Below are 16,623 nucleotides of genomic sequence, written 5' to 3' on the forward strand. Positions count from 1 at the left end.
GAGAGAGAGTGCGCAGGCGCCCGATGCCGAGGGACTTGGCAGCCGGGCGCGTGGACGCGCCGGGGAGCAGGAGCGCACCGGGAGGTGCGCGCACAGGTAAGGACCGTGACAGCACTGCTGTTAGGGCCAGCACACCCTTTCTCCTGAGGTGTCCTCCCAGCCAATCAATGTGGGATCTGTGAGTATTTAAGGTCCTCACGGCCTTTGGGAGGTGCCTGGGCAATTTTGTGTCTTGTTTTCTAAATTGCCGTCCTCAGGTCCCAGTCCTGCACTAGCGCTTGCTCGTGTTATTTGTGTTTTTTGTGCATTTACACTCTGTGCTTTTCTCCAAGCACCGTATCCTGCCTGTCCACCTTCCCTCGGCTTCTGGCAGTATCCTCAGGTTTCCTGGACCTCTCGCTCCCTGCCACCGTGTGTCTCCATCCCGCCCGAGTCTTACTCTCTGGTCTCGGAACCGTCGCACTCGAGCCTCCTTAGCTGTTTTGGGACAATCCCTGTATAGGGGTTCGCTCGCCAGTGCTCCCTTGGTGGTATTGGGTCTCTCGGTCTTGGGGGTCCTCCCTGTGGGCTCTGCTGGCCGTTATCCCTAGTAAAGTCCTGCATTCACCTTACGTCAGTGTCATGCTGGTTCCTAGGGTTCAGCTTCCACAGAGTCCTCTGTGGTTCAGTGGGTTCACTAATCTCCTACCGCTTGCCTCGGCGTGACATGCGCTGTAAGCACAGCACCCACTTGTGAATGTCGGACCTTCATACCACCCTCCTGTAGTCTGTTTCTGACAGTATGAGCAGACACATCGATGTTAGTGGCCTGCTGCAAGTCATTTTGCAGGGCTCTCTGGCACTGCTCCTCCTGTTCCTCCATGCAAAAAGGAGGGGATATCGGTCTTGCTGCTGAGTTGTTGCCCTACTATGGCCTCATCCATGTCTCCTGGTGCACTGGCTTGTCTCCTGGTATCTGCTCCATGCTCGGACACTTTGATGACAGACATGTAAGATGCCCAAGTGAGGTAGTGGGCGAGCTTCTGTTCCCACTCACTTTGGCATTCTACAGACATCTCGTTTCCCTGTCTCGGAGTGCTGCTATCTGTGAGCTTCATCACACTTGCTTTAGGGCTGCAGGCCTCTTCTTCTTCTGAGTCCAGGAATCACTCTTCTGCAACCAGGGCAGCAATTAATCCAACCAAACTTTTACTTGGTGAATAGCAGTATTTACAGGTAGATGTAGAGGATTGTCAACTTTCCCACAGGTACCGGATACAACTTCAGCCCTTGTTCTCCGTATAGGTAGAATGTTCCTCTCACTGGCTTCTCTAGCCCTATGGAGTCGTCACCACCACTAGCAGTATATTCGAATTGCAATAACTTCCGCCCCATGTAGCCTGAGTCCATCTTTTCCTGTAGCTTCACAGGCTCAGTTTGCCCCAGGCCCCCTCACATCCATCTTGTTGTTGCCCCAGGCCATTAGACGGAATTTCACAGAAGGGTATTTTCGGCAATCCACTGCCCCATGTATTAGGTCCACGCTGTCCCTAGCAGCCTTTTGACTTAGGCCTACTACTTCACACACTGCTCTCTACACTCTGATCTGGGCTTGCCACTAACCCTTAGTTCCCCTTCCAAACTGGGCAGGCAGTTAACCCTCAACTAACTTTATGCCTGTTTTGTTACTGGGCAAATTTCACCTACATTCTAGACAGTGACATCTTGTAACGGTTAGTAATTACTGCAGCCCACAGGAGAATTACAATTGCTATAACAAGGAAACATATCTGAAACAAAACATTATTCACAATCTACACCACGGTAGCATTGATGTCTTCAGGGGGAACATGTCAGCTGATCCATCTCTTTACAGACACATACACCCTTCTTGCCACAGCTTGCATAGATGTGCTATTCTTGATGAGCTGCACTACCTGAGCAACTTCTTTGGGTTGTAGACACCGTCTCATGCTACTGTACATTACCCCCAGGATTGAGGCAATGACAAAATGCAAAAGTGACCAAAACAACAGCCAAAAAGGATGAGAACAGAGAAATGGTCTGTGGTCACCCCCTGCAGAACCACTTCTTTATAGGGGTTATCTTGCTAATTGCTTATAATTTCTACCTGTTATCTGTTCCATTTGCACAACAGCAGGATAAATTGATTCACAATTGGTGTTGCTGCATAACTGGATAAGTTAATTTCACAGATATGTGATTGACTTGGTGTTACATTGTGTTGTTTAAGTGTTCCCTTTATTTCTCTATCTTTCTATCAATCTATATTGCAGCACATTGTGTCCCACATGCAAGTACGAATTCAATGCCGTATTCATACATCCATGCGTCACGGTTTGTAACTCATGGACAGGCCACAGGTCTACTGAGCCAAACTCAACCTATAAGGCTGTCATGTTTGAGACAGGAGACCTGTGGCCAGCCCAGGACATCATGGGGCTCAGTTATCAAATAAATGAAAATTTTAAAAGAAAACACCTTTTTGCCCATAGCATCCAATAACATTAAAGCTTTCATTTTACCTCAGCAATGTAAGAAGTGAAGGCTGCACCAAGCCACAAACTGTGATTCCTCTCCTTCTCCCGACCCCTAGTTTAAGCCCATTTCCTGCTTATCATGGCCACCTTCCTCTTCTTTTGGCTCAGTAGCTTGGACAATAGTTTTGTTTCTGCCCTCTGGTTCAATAGTCTCCTGATAACCAAAATCCATCCTCGTCTCCCAGTACCTGAGATCACATACCTTTTATAATAAAGCCGACACCCACCCAGCATGATAGTGTCTGTCTCTTTTATGGTTTTTAGGGGAAGGGGTGAGGTTGGAATTTTGCTGTTATGCCTTCACAGTTTATTCTTATTGATTTTGCAAAAAAAAAAACAATTATCTAACAGACAGCAGTGAAATTGAAAAATGGCAACAACCACATTTTTGGGAGGGGATTCATCAAGACTGGCATTTTGATCCACTATCCACTTGACCGAGATGCGCCAACTTTATTAAAGGGATTAAAAACTAACGCATCGGCCATGTGTGGCGCCCCCAGGAGTATGGTCGCCACAGTGGCATTGCCTTCCTCCTAGGGAGTGTGATATCATGCTTGGAAGCAATAAAGGGTCTCTCTGGCAGTTAAATACAACACACAACACAGCTCCCACTCCAGGCCAGCAGAGGGAGCTCTGAACCCCAAACAGGGGGAAGAGCTGCTCTCTGGGGGCCAGGAAGGGGAAAAAAGGAGTTCTTGTGAGGAAGGCAACGTGTGTGGACGTGGAGGAGAAGAGCTGGGAGATTGAGCAGAGAGTTCAAGCTCATTCCCAGCTATTGGGCTTGATCTGGAGCCCGGTCTCCAAGGCTGTACGGACACTGATGTTCCTGCAACAGAAACCAGAGGAATAGAAAGCTGTAAATGCTCTATTCCCATATAAGACTCGGAGGCACAACAGCAAAGTGTGAGCCAGAAGAGAAAGGCTACAGCTGTCTGCCATATGAGGGAGTTCTAGAGAGAAAAAGCAAGTGGAACTTCAGTGTAACATAGTACCGCAAGTACAAAAAATAAGCGCTAGGAAGGAGACTACACAACCCATCTGCCTAGAGAGATTCCTAAGTTGCTTCCAGGCTAGCCAGCCTCTGTACCATCTGTAATCTGGGGACCCTGGACTGCATTTGCCAAGCAAAGTAAAGGTAAAGAAACTGCACCCTGTTGTGTCCTTGCCTTCTTCCTGCAACCCTGTCAGCACTGCTTCATCCCTGTGCCAGGCACTGCACCCCTCTTCCTCAACACCTATCCTCACTGCCCTGGGACTACTGCCCTACCTGTGGAGGGCCACAACATCATAGCTGCACCACACCATCTGTCCGCAGCGTCGGCTTAACATCTTCATTGCCGAACACCACAGGTGGCGTCACAAATCATTCACTCATAAACTTTATTCCATCACTTAATTCCTTTTACATGGGCGCCCAGGGCCACGGACCGGGTCACGGCTGCTGTGACATTCCCCTCTGAGGGACCGGCCCGGTACCGAGTACCCCACAGCCCTGGGAGGGCAACCCACATGCACATACAGTGAACAAGTCGGTAAGACAGTGTTCATACCACCAAGAGACTGGAACACAGAGAAACACAGTACAACAAACGTGAAAAAATACTCTGCTGTAAAAAAAAATAAAAAAAATTCCAACAATGAACAGCAAGTGCTAGTAAAAAGATGATAAAACAGGGTATTTAGTTGATACTTTTTTTGCAAAAAATGTACGCTGAGCCACTCTACCAACGCCAAGGAATACCCCTCAAAGCAGTCCTATCCAATGTATTTAAAACCTGACCATGTGAACAGTACCTATATGAGCAGGGTTCAGAGCGGTAATGTCTGATGTGGGCATGCTGTGTGAGGCGGCTTTATATGTGCCTGGCCCACACTGGAGGGGAGGAAACCTCCCAAAGACTTGCAAAAGCAAGAAACCAATGGAATAAAAGCGAATGCATGGGCCATGAACAAACAGTGAACAAGTCGGTAGGACAGTGTTCACACCACCAAGAGACTGGAACACAGAGAAACACAGAACAACAAACGTGAAAAAATTCTCTGCTGTAAAAAAGTAAATATATAAAGCCGTCTCACACAATGGTCAGGTTTTAAGTACATTAGATAGGACTGCTCTGAGGGGTATACCTTGGCATTGGTAGAGCGGCTTAGAGTACATTTTTTGCAAAAAACGTATCAACTAAATACCGTGTTTTGTTATCATCTTTTTACTGGCACTTGCTGTTCATTGTTGGAATTTTTTTTTTACAGCAGAGTATTTTTTCACGTTTGTTGTACTGTGTTTCTCTGTGTTCCAGTCTTATTAAAGGGATTGTCTGGCTTAGGCTACAAGTCTGTAGTCACTTTCGAGAACACGGCACACTGTAAGGATTCTCCAGTGTCGGGTACAGGCGGTCATGCAACTGTAAGAATGCAATTTGCATACTTCTGGTCACGTTCTGGCTATATGTGTCCGACCTCGCTCAATACACTTGCATTGAGTGAGGCTGCACATTTCTAGTGGGCGCGTGACCGCATGTATGCAAATCACATACTGGTTGTCACACGCCTGCCTGTTCCCAGTGCCAGAGAATCCTTACAGCACATGGAGCGGCACGGTGGCTCAGTGCTAGCACTGCAGCACTGGGGTCCTGGGTTCAAATCCCTGCAAGGAGTTTGTATGTTCTCCCCGCGTTTGTGTGGGTTTCCTCCGGTTTCCTCCCACCTTCCAAAGACATACTGATAGGGGATTTAGATTGTGAGCCCCATCGGGGACAGTGATGATAATGTGTGCAAACTGTAAATTGCTGCAGAATATGTTAGCACTATATAAAAATTAAGATTATTTATTAAGTGTCCACACTTTGAGGATTCCCAAGTCTGCAGTCATATCATAGAGTGACTGTAGCCTAAGGCCGAACAACCCCTTTAATAGGTAAGCGCCAACGTCTGAATATGTGCTCAATAATGGACTGCTGAGACCTCTCATTTTATAAAGTTCCTGAATATTTTTTTTTTAGAAACACCAATTGTAACAACATTTTTTCACAATTGTGCTGTGCAAAACAATATGACAAATTTCTGATGTATACTTTTTTTTTACAGTGTGGCGGTTTTTGGATCTCTGTTGTATTTTTTCTAATGCAGCATGATCTGGTTAGTGTATGTTTCTTTTTCATGTGCTTTCTCTTAGGTTTCTCTATAGGCTATAAAAAAAGACAGGATAAAAAATGCATGATGGGCGTGGTGTTTTTGCAGAAAAATGCTGCGTAGCAAAGGGTTAATTAAATCTGCAGCACTACTGTACAGCTGTATAGAAATGTGCAGTATTACAGCAGCCTCTCTGATCCTACACTACTGGTATGTACAGATCATACACCTGACAGTCAGTTACCAGGGTGAGCTAAAAGAGAGACAGTAACAGAAGCATTCCGCTAGGGGCGCGCATCCCTAGGCTGAGCACACGCATCGACTGCTCGGACTGCAGCTATACTGGACCATTTCTGGGATCGATTCACACCGTCTTTTCTTGCGCACGTGTGTTTACATCTGTGATGGCGGAACTGACAGCAGAAGCTGATGTAGGAGAGATGCCCGATGTAGGGACCGAGGAGAATGGTGGACCCGGGGCCGCGGCTTCTGCTGGAGCAATGAAACCCGCTGCAGCCGTGAAAGCAGGTGAGGAGATTCACGCAGATTGTGCCTGGTGTAATGAGACATGCAGTCGCCTGAAAAGAGCAGCCATGACATGTCACCTCCATCTGCCACATCCGCACATCCTGCTACAGTTTAGGTGTCCTCCACACGGGCAGGGGGAAGACACTGTGTCAGTAACATGGCATCGGATCTTCCCACTGTGTTGGGCCACACCAGCTGCAAGGACTGGTGACCCAGGAGGCATCTGCACTCATAATGCCAGTAAAAAGGCAACTTGTCACTAGATCCATGCTGCTCAAACCATGGGTAGCATTAGGGTACGTGCACACGCTGCAGATTTGGCCGCGCGGATTTTGTAAAATCCGCAGGTAAATCTGCAAGTCAAAAGACTTGTGGTGTTACCTGCGGATTGCTCTGCGGTTTTGCCCTGCGGTTTTTCATCTCCACAATGGAGGAGATGGCAAACTGCAGCGGAATCCGCAGAAAGAATTGACATGTCAATTCTTTCTGCGGTTTAGAAACCGCAGGAAAACCGCGCGGAAAAATCCGCACCGTCTGCATTGCGGTTTTTAATATCCATAGGATATTATGGTACTGTACACCGCAGCAAAAACTGCTGCGGATCCGCAGCGGCCAAATCCGCTGCGGAACCGCAGCAGAATCCGCAGCGTGTGCACACAGCCTTAATGCAGCCAGGTATGTCTCGCTGCAGACTTTCAGAAGAAACATAATTTGAAAAGTCTGCTGGTGACCATAATCAGAGCATAGTCCAGAGTACATACAGGGGTTGGACAAAATAATGGAAACATCAACAAAAGTTAGTTTAATATGGTGTAGGTCCACCTTTTGCGGCGATTACAGCCTCAATTCTCCGAGGTATGGATTCATACAAGGTGTGAATTGTTTCCAAAGGAATTTTAGTCCATTCTTCAGTTAAAACACCCTCCAGTTCTTTGAGAGAAATGGCGGCGGAAATCGACGTCTAACTTGAATCTCTAAAATCGGCCATAAATGCTCAATAATGTTGGGGATTGTCTGGGGATTGTGGGGGCCAGACGAGGTGCTCAACTTCATTAGAATGTTCCTCGTGCCATGCTTTAACGATTCTAGCTGTATGATTGGTGCATTATCATCCTGAAAGATGGCGTTCCCCTCCGGGAACAGTGCTTGAACCATAGGATGCACTTGGCCGCCCAAAATGCCTAAATAATCACGGCTGTTAATTCTTCCATGAAGGGATATCATTGGCCCGGCGGATCTCCATGAAATAGCACCCCAGATCATCACAGAACCTCCGTCATGTTTTACGGTTGGGAGAAGGCAGTCTGGATGGAATGCTTCTTTCGGCTGTCTCCAAACGTACACTTGGCCTGTGGTCGGAAATGGGGTAAACGATGATTCGTCTGAGAATATCACGTTTCCACTGCTCGAGAGACCTATTCTGGAGGTTTCTACACCACTCTAAACGCTTGGAAACATTTGTCATTGAGGGCAGCGGTTTTCGAATTGCAGTTCTTCCGTGGAATCCAGATTTGTGCAGCTCCTGACGAGCAGTTTTCGTGGAAACTGGGTTCTGTAGGTGTTCATTGAGCTCAGCAGTGATTTTCGGAGCCGTGGTCTTGCGATCCTCTCTCACAATTCGCTTTAGAGTCCGACAGTCTCTCTCAGTCAACTTCAACTTTCGGCCGGACCTGTGCTTTGCTGCGGACGTTTTTCCTTCTCTTTCAAACGCAGTCATTACTTTGGAGACAGTACCTCTTGACACGCCAAGCATTCGGGCACTTTCTGTTACACTAGCGCCTGCCATACGAGCACCAACAATTTGGCCTCTTTGAAAATCCGAGAGCTCAGCCATTGCTATCAGGTTCTCATCAATGTTCTTACAATTCTACAAAACAAACAGTTAATTTACATACACATATCACATAGCACAAATAATCAACTACAAAACATTACCATATGTCACGGTTTGCATGTTTATAACATGTTTGAAGATTATGATGCCAAAACGTTAGGTGTTTCCATTATTTTGTCCAACCCCTGTACATAGGGAGAGGTCTGTAAGGGTACGTGCCCACGATCAGGAAATAACCTCTTTGAACGTGGCGTATTTTCGCTGTGTTCACTCACACAGGTAAATCAGCATGTGTTCAGGCGGATTTACCGCACCCAGTACATTTTATTGTGGAGAATTGACATACTGCGCACCGCAGGTGAGTTTATGTAGCATCAATTAGAAGCACAGTGGGCATGGGATTTCTATAAATCCCAACCACTGTGCTTTTAATGTAGAACGCAGCATTTTGGACGCAGCGCAGGTGAGCTGTGTCCAAAACGCTGCTATTCCTGATAATGGGCACGTACCCTTAGTCTCCTGTAATGGTGCGGAGAGAAATCGTCGGCTCTTCACACTATGCTTTCCTTAAATTCCCCCAGCATTTTATAGAAAGACATTCCTATCTGCAAGCTCTAACTCATGCTGCTGGATTGTATGGATCTAATGATTGTCGGCAGTATTTTGCACAGTAACCTACAGACTGTGTCAGGTTGGCGCCGTTATACTGATTAAAATGATACCTGAGTGATGGAGCACGAGCATATAATTAACGGAAAACTACAAATAAAGATTAACCCCTTAACGACCGCCGATACGCCTTTTAACGGCGGTAATTGAGTGTACTAAAACCACAGCGCCGTTAATTCACGGCGCTGTGGAGAAAGTACATAGCGCCCCCCAGTGTCGGATTTTCTCCGGGGTCTCGGCTGCCAGGGGTAGCCGAGACCCCAGAGAACATGAATCGGTCGGTTTTTACCGACCCCGCTTTTGCGATTGCCGTTATTAACCCTATAACGGCGACCGCAAAAAAAAAAATGCGACTGCATTAAATTTCTCTTTCCTCTGATGTGATCGCACATCAGAGGAGAGAGAAATAGGGTCCCCGATCCCCCCCCCGGTACCTCTCCGTGGTCCTCCGTCCCCTCCAGGTGGTCCCGCGTCCCGCCGGCGTCCTCCGGTGGGCGCCGCCATCTTGAAAATGGCGGGCGCATGCGCAGTGCGCCCGCCGGGAATCTGCCGGCTCCAGCAGGCAGATTCCATTCATTATTTTGATCACTATGATAAACGATCATAGTGATCAAAATAAAAAAAATAGTAAATAACCCCCTGTTTATCACCCCCTTATATAGGCAAACTTAATGAAATAAAGAAAATATTTTTTTTTTCAGTTTTCCGTTAGGGTTAGAATTAGGGTTAGGGCGAACTAGGATTAGGGTTGGGATTAGGGTTAGGTGTGTGTTGGGGTTAGGTTTGGAGCAAGAATTGAGGGGTTTCCACTATTTACCAGCTTTGGGGGTCTAAAAATTGGGGTCTAAAAAAAATCACTTTTGTGGAAATAAAAAAGACTATTTTCACGGCTCTGCGTTTATAAACTTCTGTGAAGCGCTTGGAGGTTCAAAGTGCTCACCACACATCTAGCTAAGTTCCTCAGGGGGTCTAATTTCCAAAATGGGGATCACTTGTGGGGGGTTTCCACTGTTTAGGCCCATCAGGGGCTCTGCAAACGCAACATGATGCCCGCAGACCATTCCATCAAAGTCTGCATTCCAAAATGGCACTCCTTCCATTCCGAGCTCTCCCATGCACCCAAACAGTGGTTCCCCCCCCACATATGGGGTATCAGCGTACTCAGGACAAATTGCACAATAACTGTGGGGGTATGATTTCTCCTGTTACCCTTGTAAAAATAAAAATTTGGGGGCGAAAAGATCATTTTTGTGGAAAAAAAATGGATTTCTTATTTTCACGGCTCTACGTCATAAACTTCTGTGAAGCACTTGAAGGTTCAAAGTGCTCACCACACATCTAGATAAGTTCCTTAATGGGTCTAGTTTCCAAAATGGGGTCACTTGTTGGAAGTTTCCACTGTTTTGGCACATTAAGGGCTCTCCTAACGCAACATGGCATCCGATCTCAATTCCAGCCAATTCTGCGTTGAAAAAGTCAAACGGCGCTCCTTCCCTTGCGAGCTCTGCCGTGTGCTGAAAAAGTGGTTTACCCCCACATATGGGGTATCGGCGTATTCAGGAGAAATTGTACAACAAATTTTGTGGTTGATTTTCTCTTTTAACACTTGTGAAAATAAAAAAAAATTGGTTCTGAAGTAAATTTTTTGCAAAAAAAAGTTAAATGTTAATTTTTTCCTTCTACATTGCTTTAGTTCCTGTGAAGCACTTAAAGGGTTAATAAACTTCTTGAATGTGGTTTTGAGCACCTTGAGGGGTCTAGTTTTTAGAATGGTGCCACTTTTGGGTATTTTCTGTCATGTACACCCCTCAAAATGACTTTAAATATGATGTGGTCCCTAAAAAAAAATGGTTTTGTAAAATTTATTGAAAAAATGAGAAATCGCTTGTCAACTTTTAACCCTTATAACTTCCTAACATAAAAAAAATTTTGCTTCCAAATTTGTGCTGATGTAAAGTAAACATGTGGGAAATGTTGTTTATTAAGAAATTTGTGTGACACATCTCTGATTTAAGGGCATAAAAATTTAAAGTTTTAAAATTGCAAAATTTTCAAAATTTTTGCCATATTTCCGTTTTTTTCATAAATAAACACAAGACTTATCGAATAAATTTTATCACTAACATGAAGTACAATATGTCATGAAAAACAATCAGAATCAGCGGGATCCATTAAAGCATTCCAGAGTTATAACCTCATAAAGGGACAGTGGTCAGAATTGTAAAAATTGGCCTGGTCATTAAGCTGCAAACTGGCTCTGTCGCCAAGGCGTTAAACAACAACCGCAAGACGGATTTCATCAACCAAGTTATTGTAATCAGTATAAGGCTACGTGCACACGCTGCGGAATGGGGTGCGGATAAATCCGCAGGTCAAAAGACCTGCGGATTATCCTGCGGTTTGGCCCTGCGGTTTCACCATCTCCACAATGGTGGAGATAGGAAACCGCTGCGGATTCCGCAGAAAGAATTGACATGTCAATTCTTTCTGCGGTTTCAAAACTGCAGGAAAACCGCGCGGAAAAATCCGCACCGTCTGCACTGCGGTTTTGTATTCCCATAGTGAATAATGGTACTGTACACCGCAGCAAAAACTGCTGCGGATCCGCAGCGGCCAAATCCGCTGCGGAACCGCAGCAGAATCCGTAGCGTGTGCACACACCCTAACGGTGTCGACCTGACGCGGTCTGTTGATTACTGTGCGCAGTCCTGTTGACAGGTTCCCTTTGATGAAAGTGAATGTAGCAGCACTTTGCGCGAGCTCAGGTGTCTCCAGCCTTTCGCGCCTAGAGAGTTACAATCAGCTCTACGATGTTTGCGAGTTAAGTTCTCTCTGAAGAAAATTTTAGAAGCCCCCTTTGTTCCCATTTGATGGTCATAATTCCCTGATTGCTCCCTTATAAAGTAATAATGTCCCTTCAGTGCTTCCGTACAAGGATACTCTTCTATCTTCGGGAAAGCACTGGATTTCTGCCTTCCAGCTTCCTGCCTTGGTGAGGAGTGGTAATCTCATGAAAATTGACAGTTCGGACCAGAGGTATGGGTCACCTGCTGATCGGAACTTCAGTATTGATGAACGAATGTGCTCGGGTGTTTTCTGAGTATATTGGGCGTTCTCAGACAACATGTTTGAGTCAGCTGCATGTTTTGCGGTGGTAGACATCGGCAACACGTGCAGGAAGTGCCAAACAAACAGGCAATCCCTTCATGTGTTGCGGCTGTCTACCACCACAAAACGTGCAGCCGCAGGGACTCAAACATGTTGTCCGAGCTCGCTCAAGATACTCTGATAACACCCCACCCGAGCATACAAATTCAAGTCTATGGGTGCATTGAAAACATCGGACTGCACTCGGATCACTTTCAAGTGCAGTCTGATTTCCACGGACTCACAGAAGATGGAGAAAATGGAGAAATCCTCCACAGTGTGCTACGATTCTCTCATCCGAGAGACCCAAATCACACTATGCTGACACTCAGATCAAACTCTGATCAAAGTGTCACTTAAAACTTAACCTTCTTATGCTTTGCTTATTTAGTGCGGTCTTCTTCCGCAGCGCTTTTACATACTATCATCACTGTCCTCAGTGGGGCTCACAATCTACATTCCCTATCTGTATGTCTTTCGAAAGTGGGGGGAGAACATGCAAACTCCTTGCAGATGTTGTCATGGAGGCATTTGAACCCAGGACCCCAGCACTGGAAGGCTGCAGTACTAACCACTGAGCCACCCCGCTGCCCACCTTTAGTGTTAAATCATAAAAAGAGCCATGCTCAAAATTACATCTGGTAAACGTGTACATACACTGTGTTCCAAATTATTATGCAAAAAATATTTCCTCCTATTTTCTCTAAATTATCTCTATGAATTGCAGTCATTGTTATTTTCCATGCAAAAATATAAGCCGCGGAGACACCATCACATGTTTCTCAACGCAAGCAATGACTAGCCAGGTCTTTCACCGGGAAGGAACAACCACGGGAAGGGCAGTCTCCAATGAAGGAAACCACCTATGCCAAAACATGGTATCCATCCACAGACAGCTGTTTCGGGGTATTGCCCCTCATCAGTGTGGAGTAGGAAACTGGCTAGTAGGAGCAATGCCTAGTAAAAGACCATGAAAAAGGGAGGATGATTGACCTCATGGAGATCAACATCCGACACTGCGGAGACACCATCACGTGTTTCTCAACGCAGTGATTCTAGAGCACTGCCCCCATCCCTTATGGGAAATATGTAAAACATGCAAAAATATAAGCCGCGGAGACACCATCACATGTTTCTCAACGCAAGCAATGACTAGCCAGGTCTTTCACCGGGAAGGAACAACCACGGGAAGGGCAGTCTCCAATGAAGGAAACCACCTATGCCAAAACATGGTATCCATCCACAGACAGCTGTTTCGGGGTATTGCCCCTCATCAGTGTGGAGTAGGAAACTGGCTAGTAGGAGCAATGCCTAGTAAAAGACCATGAAAAAGGGAGGATGATTGACCTCATGGAGATCAACATCCGACACTGCGGAGACACCATCACGTGTTTCTCAACGCAGTGATTCTAGAGCACTGCCCCCATCCCTTATGGGAAATATGTAAAACATGCAAAAATATAAGCCGCGGAGACACCATCACATGTTTCTCAACGCAAGCAATGACTAGCCAGGTCTTTCACCGGGAAGGAACAACCACGGGAAGGGCAGTCTCCAATGAAGGAAACCACCTATGCCAAAACATGGTATCCATCCACAGACAGCTGTTTCGGGGTATTGCCCCTCACCAGTGTGGAGTAGGAAACTGGTCTTTTACTAGGCATTGCTCCTACTAGCCAGTTTCCTACTCCACACTGATGAGGGGCAATACCCCGAAACAGCTGTCTGTGGATGGATACCATGTTTTGGCATAGGTGGTTTCCTTCATTGGAGACTGCCCTTCCCGTGGTTGTTCCTTCCCGGTGAAAGACCTGGCTAGTCATTGCTTGCGTTGAGAAACATGTGATGGTGTCTCCGCGGCTTATATTTTTGCATGTTTTACATATTTCCCATAAGGGATGGGGGCAGTGCTCTAGAATCACTGCGTTGAGAAACACGTGATGGTGTCTCCGCAGTGTCGGATGTTGATCTCCATGAGGTCAATCATCCTCCCTTTTTCATGGTCTTTTACTAGGCATTGCTCCTACTAGCCAGTTTCCTACTCCACACTGATGAGGGGCAATACCCCGAAACAGCTGTCTGTGGATGGATACCATGTTTTGGCATAGGTGGTTTCCTTCATTGGAGACTGCCCTTCCCGTGGTTGTTCCTTCCCGGTGAAAGACCTGGCTAGTCATTGCTTGCGTTGAGAAACATGTGATGGTGTCTCCGCGGCTTATATTTTTGCATGTTTTACATATTTCCCATAAGGGATGGGGGCAGTGCTCTAGAATCACTGCGTTGAGAAACACGTGATGGTGTCTCCGCAGTGTCGGATGTTGATCTCCATGAGGTCAATCATCCTCTTTTTCATGGTCTTTTACTAGGCATTGCTCCTACTAGCCAGTTTCCTACTCCACACTGATGAGGGGCAATACCCCGAAACAGCTGTCTGTGGATGGATACCATGTTTTGGCATAGGTGGTTTCCTTCATTGGAGACTGCCCTTCCCGTGGTTGTTCCTTCCCGGTGAAAGACCTGGCTAGTCATTGCTTGCGTTGAGAAACATGTGATGGTGTCTCCGCGGCTTATATTTTTGCATGTTTTACATATTTCCCATAAGGGATGGGGGCAGTGCTCTAGAATCACTGCGTTGAGAAACACGTGATGGTGTCTCCGCAGTGTCGGATGTTGATCTCCATGAGGTCAATCATCCTCCCTTTTTCATGGTCTTTTACTAGGCATTGCTCCTACTAGCCAGTTTCCTACTCCACACTGATGAGGGGCAATACCCCGAAACAGCTGTCTGTGGATGGATACCATGTTTTGGCATAGGTGGTTTCCTTCATTGGAGACTGCCCTTCCCGTGGTTGTTCCTTCCCGGTGAAAGACCTGGCTAGTCATTGCTTGCGTTGAGAAACATGTGATGGTGTCTCCGCGGCTTATATTTTTGCATGTTTTACATATTTCCCATAAGGGATGGGGGCAGTGCTCTAGAATCACTGCGTTGAGAAACACGTGATGGTGTCTCCGCAGTGTCGGATGTTGATCTCCATGAGGTCAATCATCCTCCCTTTTTCATGGTCTTTTACTAGGCATTGCTCCTACTAGCCAGTTTCCTACTCCACACTGATGAGGGGCAATACCCCGAAACAGCTGTCTGTGGATGGATACCATGTTTTGGCATAGGTGGTTTCCTTCATTGGAGACTGCCCTTCCCGTGGTTGTTCCTTCCCGGTGAAAGACCTGGCTAGTCATTGCTTGCGTTGAGAAACATGTGATGGTGTCTCCGCGGCTTATATTTTTGCATGTTTTACATATTTCCCATAAGGGATGGGGGCAGTGCTCTAGAATCACTGCGTTGAGAAACACGTGATGGTGTCTCCGCAGTGTCGGATGTTGATCTCCATGAGGTCAATCATCCTCCCTTTTTCATGGTCTTTTACTAGGCATTGCTCCTACTAGCCAGTTTCCTACTCCACACTGATGAGGGGCAATACCCCGAAACAGCTGTCTGTGGATGGATACCATGTTTTGGCATAGGTGGTTTCCTTCATTGGAGACTGCCCTTCCCGTGGTTGTTCCTTCCCGGTGAAAGACCTGGCTAGTCATTGCTTGCGTTGAGAAACATGTGATGGTGTCTCCGCGGCTTATATTTTTGCATGTTTTACATATTTCCCATAAGGGATGGGGGCAGTGCTCTAGAATCACTGCGTTGAGAAACACGTGATGGTGTCTCCGCAGTGTCGGATGTTGATCTCCATGAGGTCAATCATCCTCCCTTTTTCATGGTCTTTTACTAGGCATTGCTCCTACTAGCCAGTTTCCTACTCCACACTGATGAGGGGCAATACCCCGAAACAGCTGTCTGTGGATGGATACCATGTTTTGGCATAGGTGGTTTCCTTCATTGGAGACTGCCCTTCCCGTGGTTGTTCCTTCCCGGTGAAAGACCTGGCTAGTCATTGCTTGCGTTGAGAAACATGTGATGGTGTCTCCGCGGCTTATATTTTTGCATGTTTTACATATTTCCCATAAGGGATGGGGGCAGTGCTCTAGAATCACTGCGTTGAGAAACACGTGATGGTGTCTCCGCAGTGTCGGATGTTGATCTCCATGAGGTCAATCATCCTCCCTTTTTCATTGTTATTTTCCAGTCATCTAATACTCTAGTATAATTGCAATGTTTTTGAACAAACTGCCTATGAAAACAGTATATTTTTATAAATAAGAAACACTCAAAATGCATGTTCCAAATTATTATGCACAGCAGAGTTTTCAACCTTTTTATTTTTATTTTGAACAAAAAAATGGTCAATTGTGAAATTATAAGCATTATCAGCTTATAACAAAATGAAATCAAACAGTTTTCAAGTCAAAACTTTCTTCTAGGTGATGTTACATTTGCACATAGGACCCCTTGTTGGAAAGAAGCTTCTGAACTCTCTCGTCTATTGAATTTGTCAGTTTTTGGATGGTTTGTGCTTCAATTGTTTTGCATGTGGACAGAATACCCTCCCAGAGCTGTTGCTTAGATGTGAACTGCCTCCCGCCATCATAGACACTCCTTTTGATGATACTACAGAGGTTCTCAATGGGGTTGAGGTCAGGGGAAGATGGTGGCCACACCATAAGTTTGTCCTCTTTTATGCCCATAGCAGCCAGAGATGCAGGTGTGTTATTTGCAGCATGAGACGGTGCATTATCATGCATGAAAATGATCTTGCTGCGGAAAGCACGGTTCTTCCTCTTCCTCTGTTTTAGAAACTCCACATAGATTATGGAGTTCATCTT

At 46.1% G+C, this 16,623-nt stretch overlaps 1 protein-coding gene across 4 annotated transcripts in view; it reads left to right on the forward strand.

The window, feature by feature from the left end:
- Nucleotides 1-5,958: 5,958 nt before the first annotated feature.
- The window catches only part of DPH1 (diphthamide biosynthesis 1), a 421,815-nt gene continuing 411,150 nt past the window's right edge, over nt 5,959-16,623 (forward strand). The window contains exon 1 of one of the 4 annotated variants that reach the window (XM_073565690.1): nt 5,959-6,200. In XM_073565690.1, the coding sequence (XP_073421791.1) occupies nt 6,077-6,200 (124 nt within the window). In that variant the 5' untranslated portion in view covers nt 5,959-6,076. The remainder of the gene's footprint in view (nt 6,201-16,623) is intronic. The other 3 variants (XM_073565691.1, XM_073565689.1, XM_073565692.1) reach the window with 3 other exon arrangements.

This window comes from Dendrobates tinctorius, unplaced genomic scaffold, assembly GCF_039654945.1.
Source record: "Dendrobates tinctorius isolate UK_male_01 unplaced genomic scaffold, ASM3965494v1 ptg000016l, whole genome shotgun sequence".
Taxonomy (NCBI): Eukaryota; Metazoa; Chordata; class Amphibia; order Anura; family Dendrobatidae; genus Dendrobates; species Dendrobates tinctorius.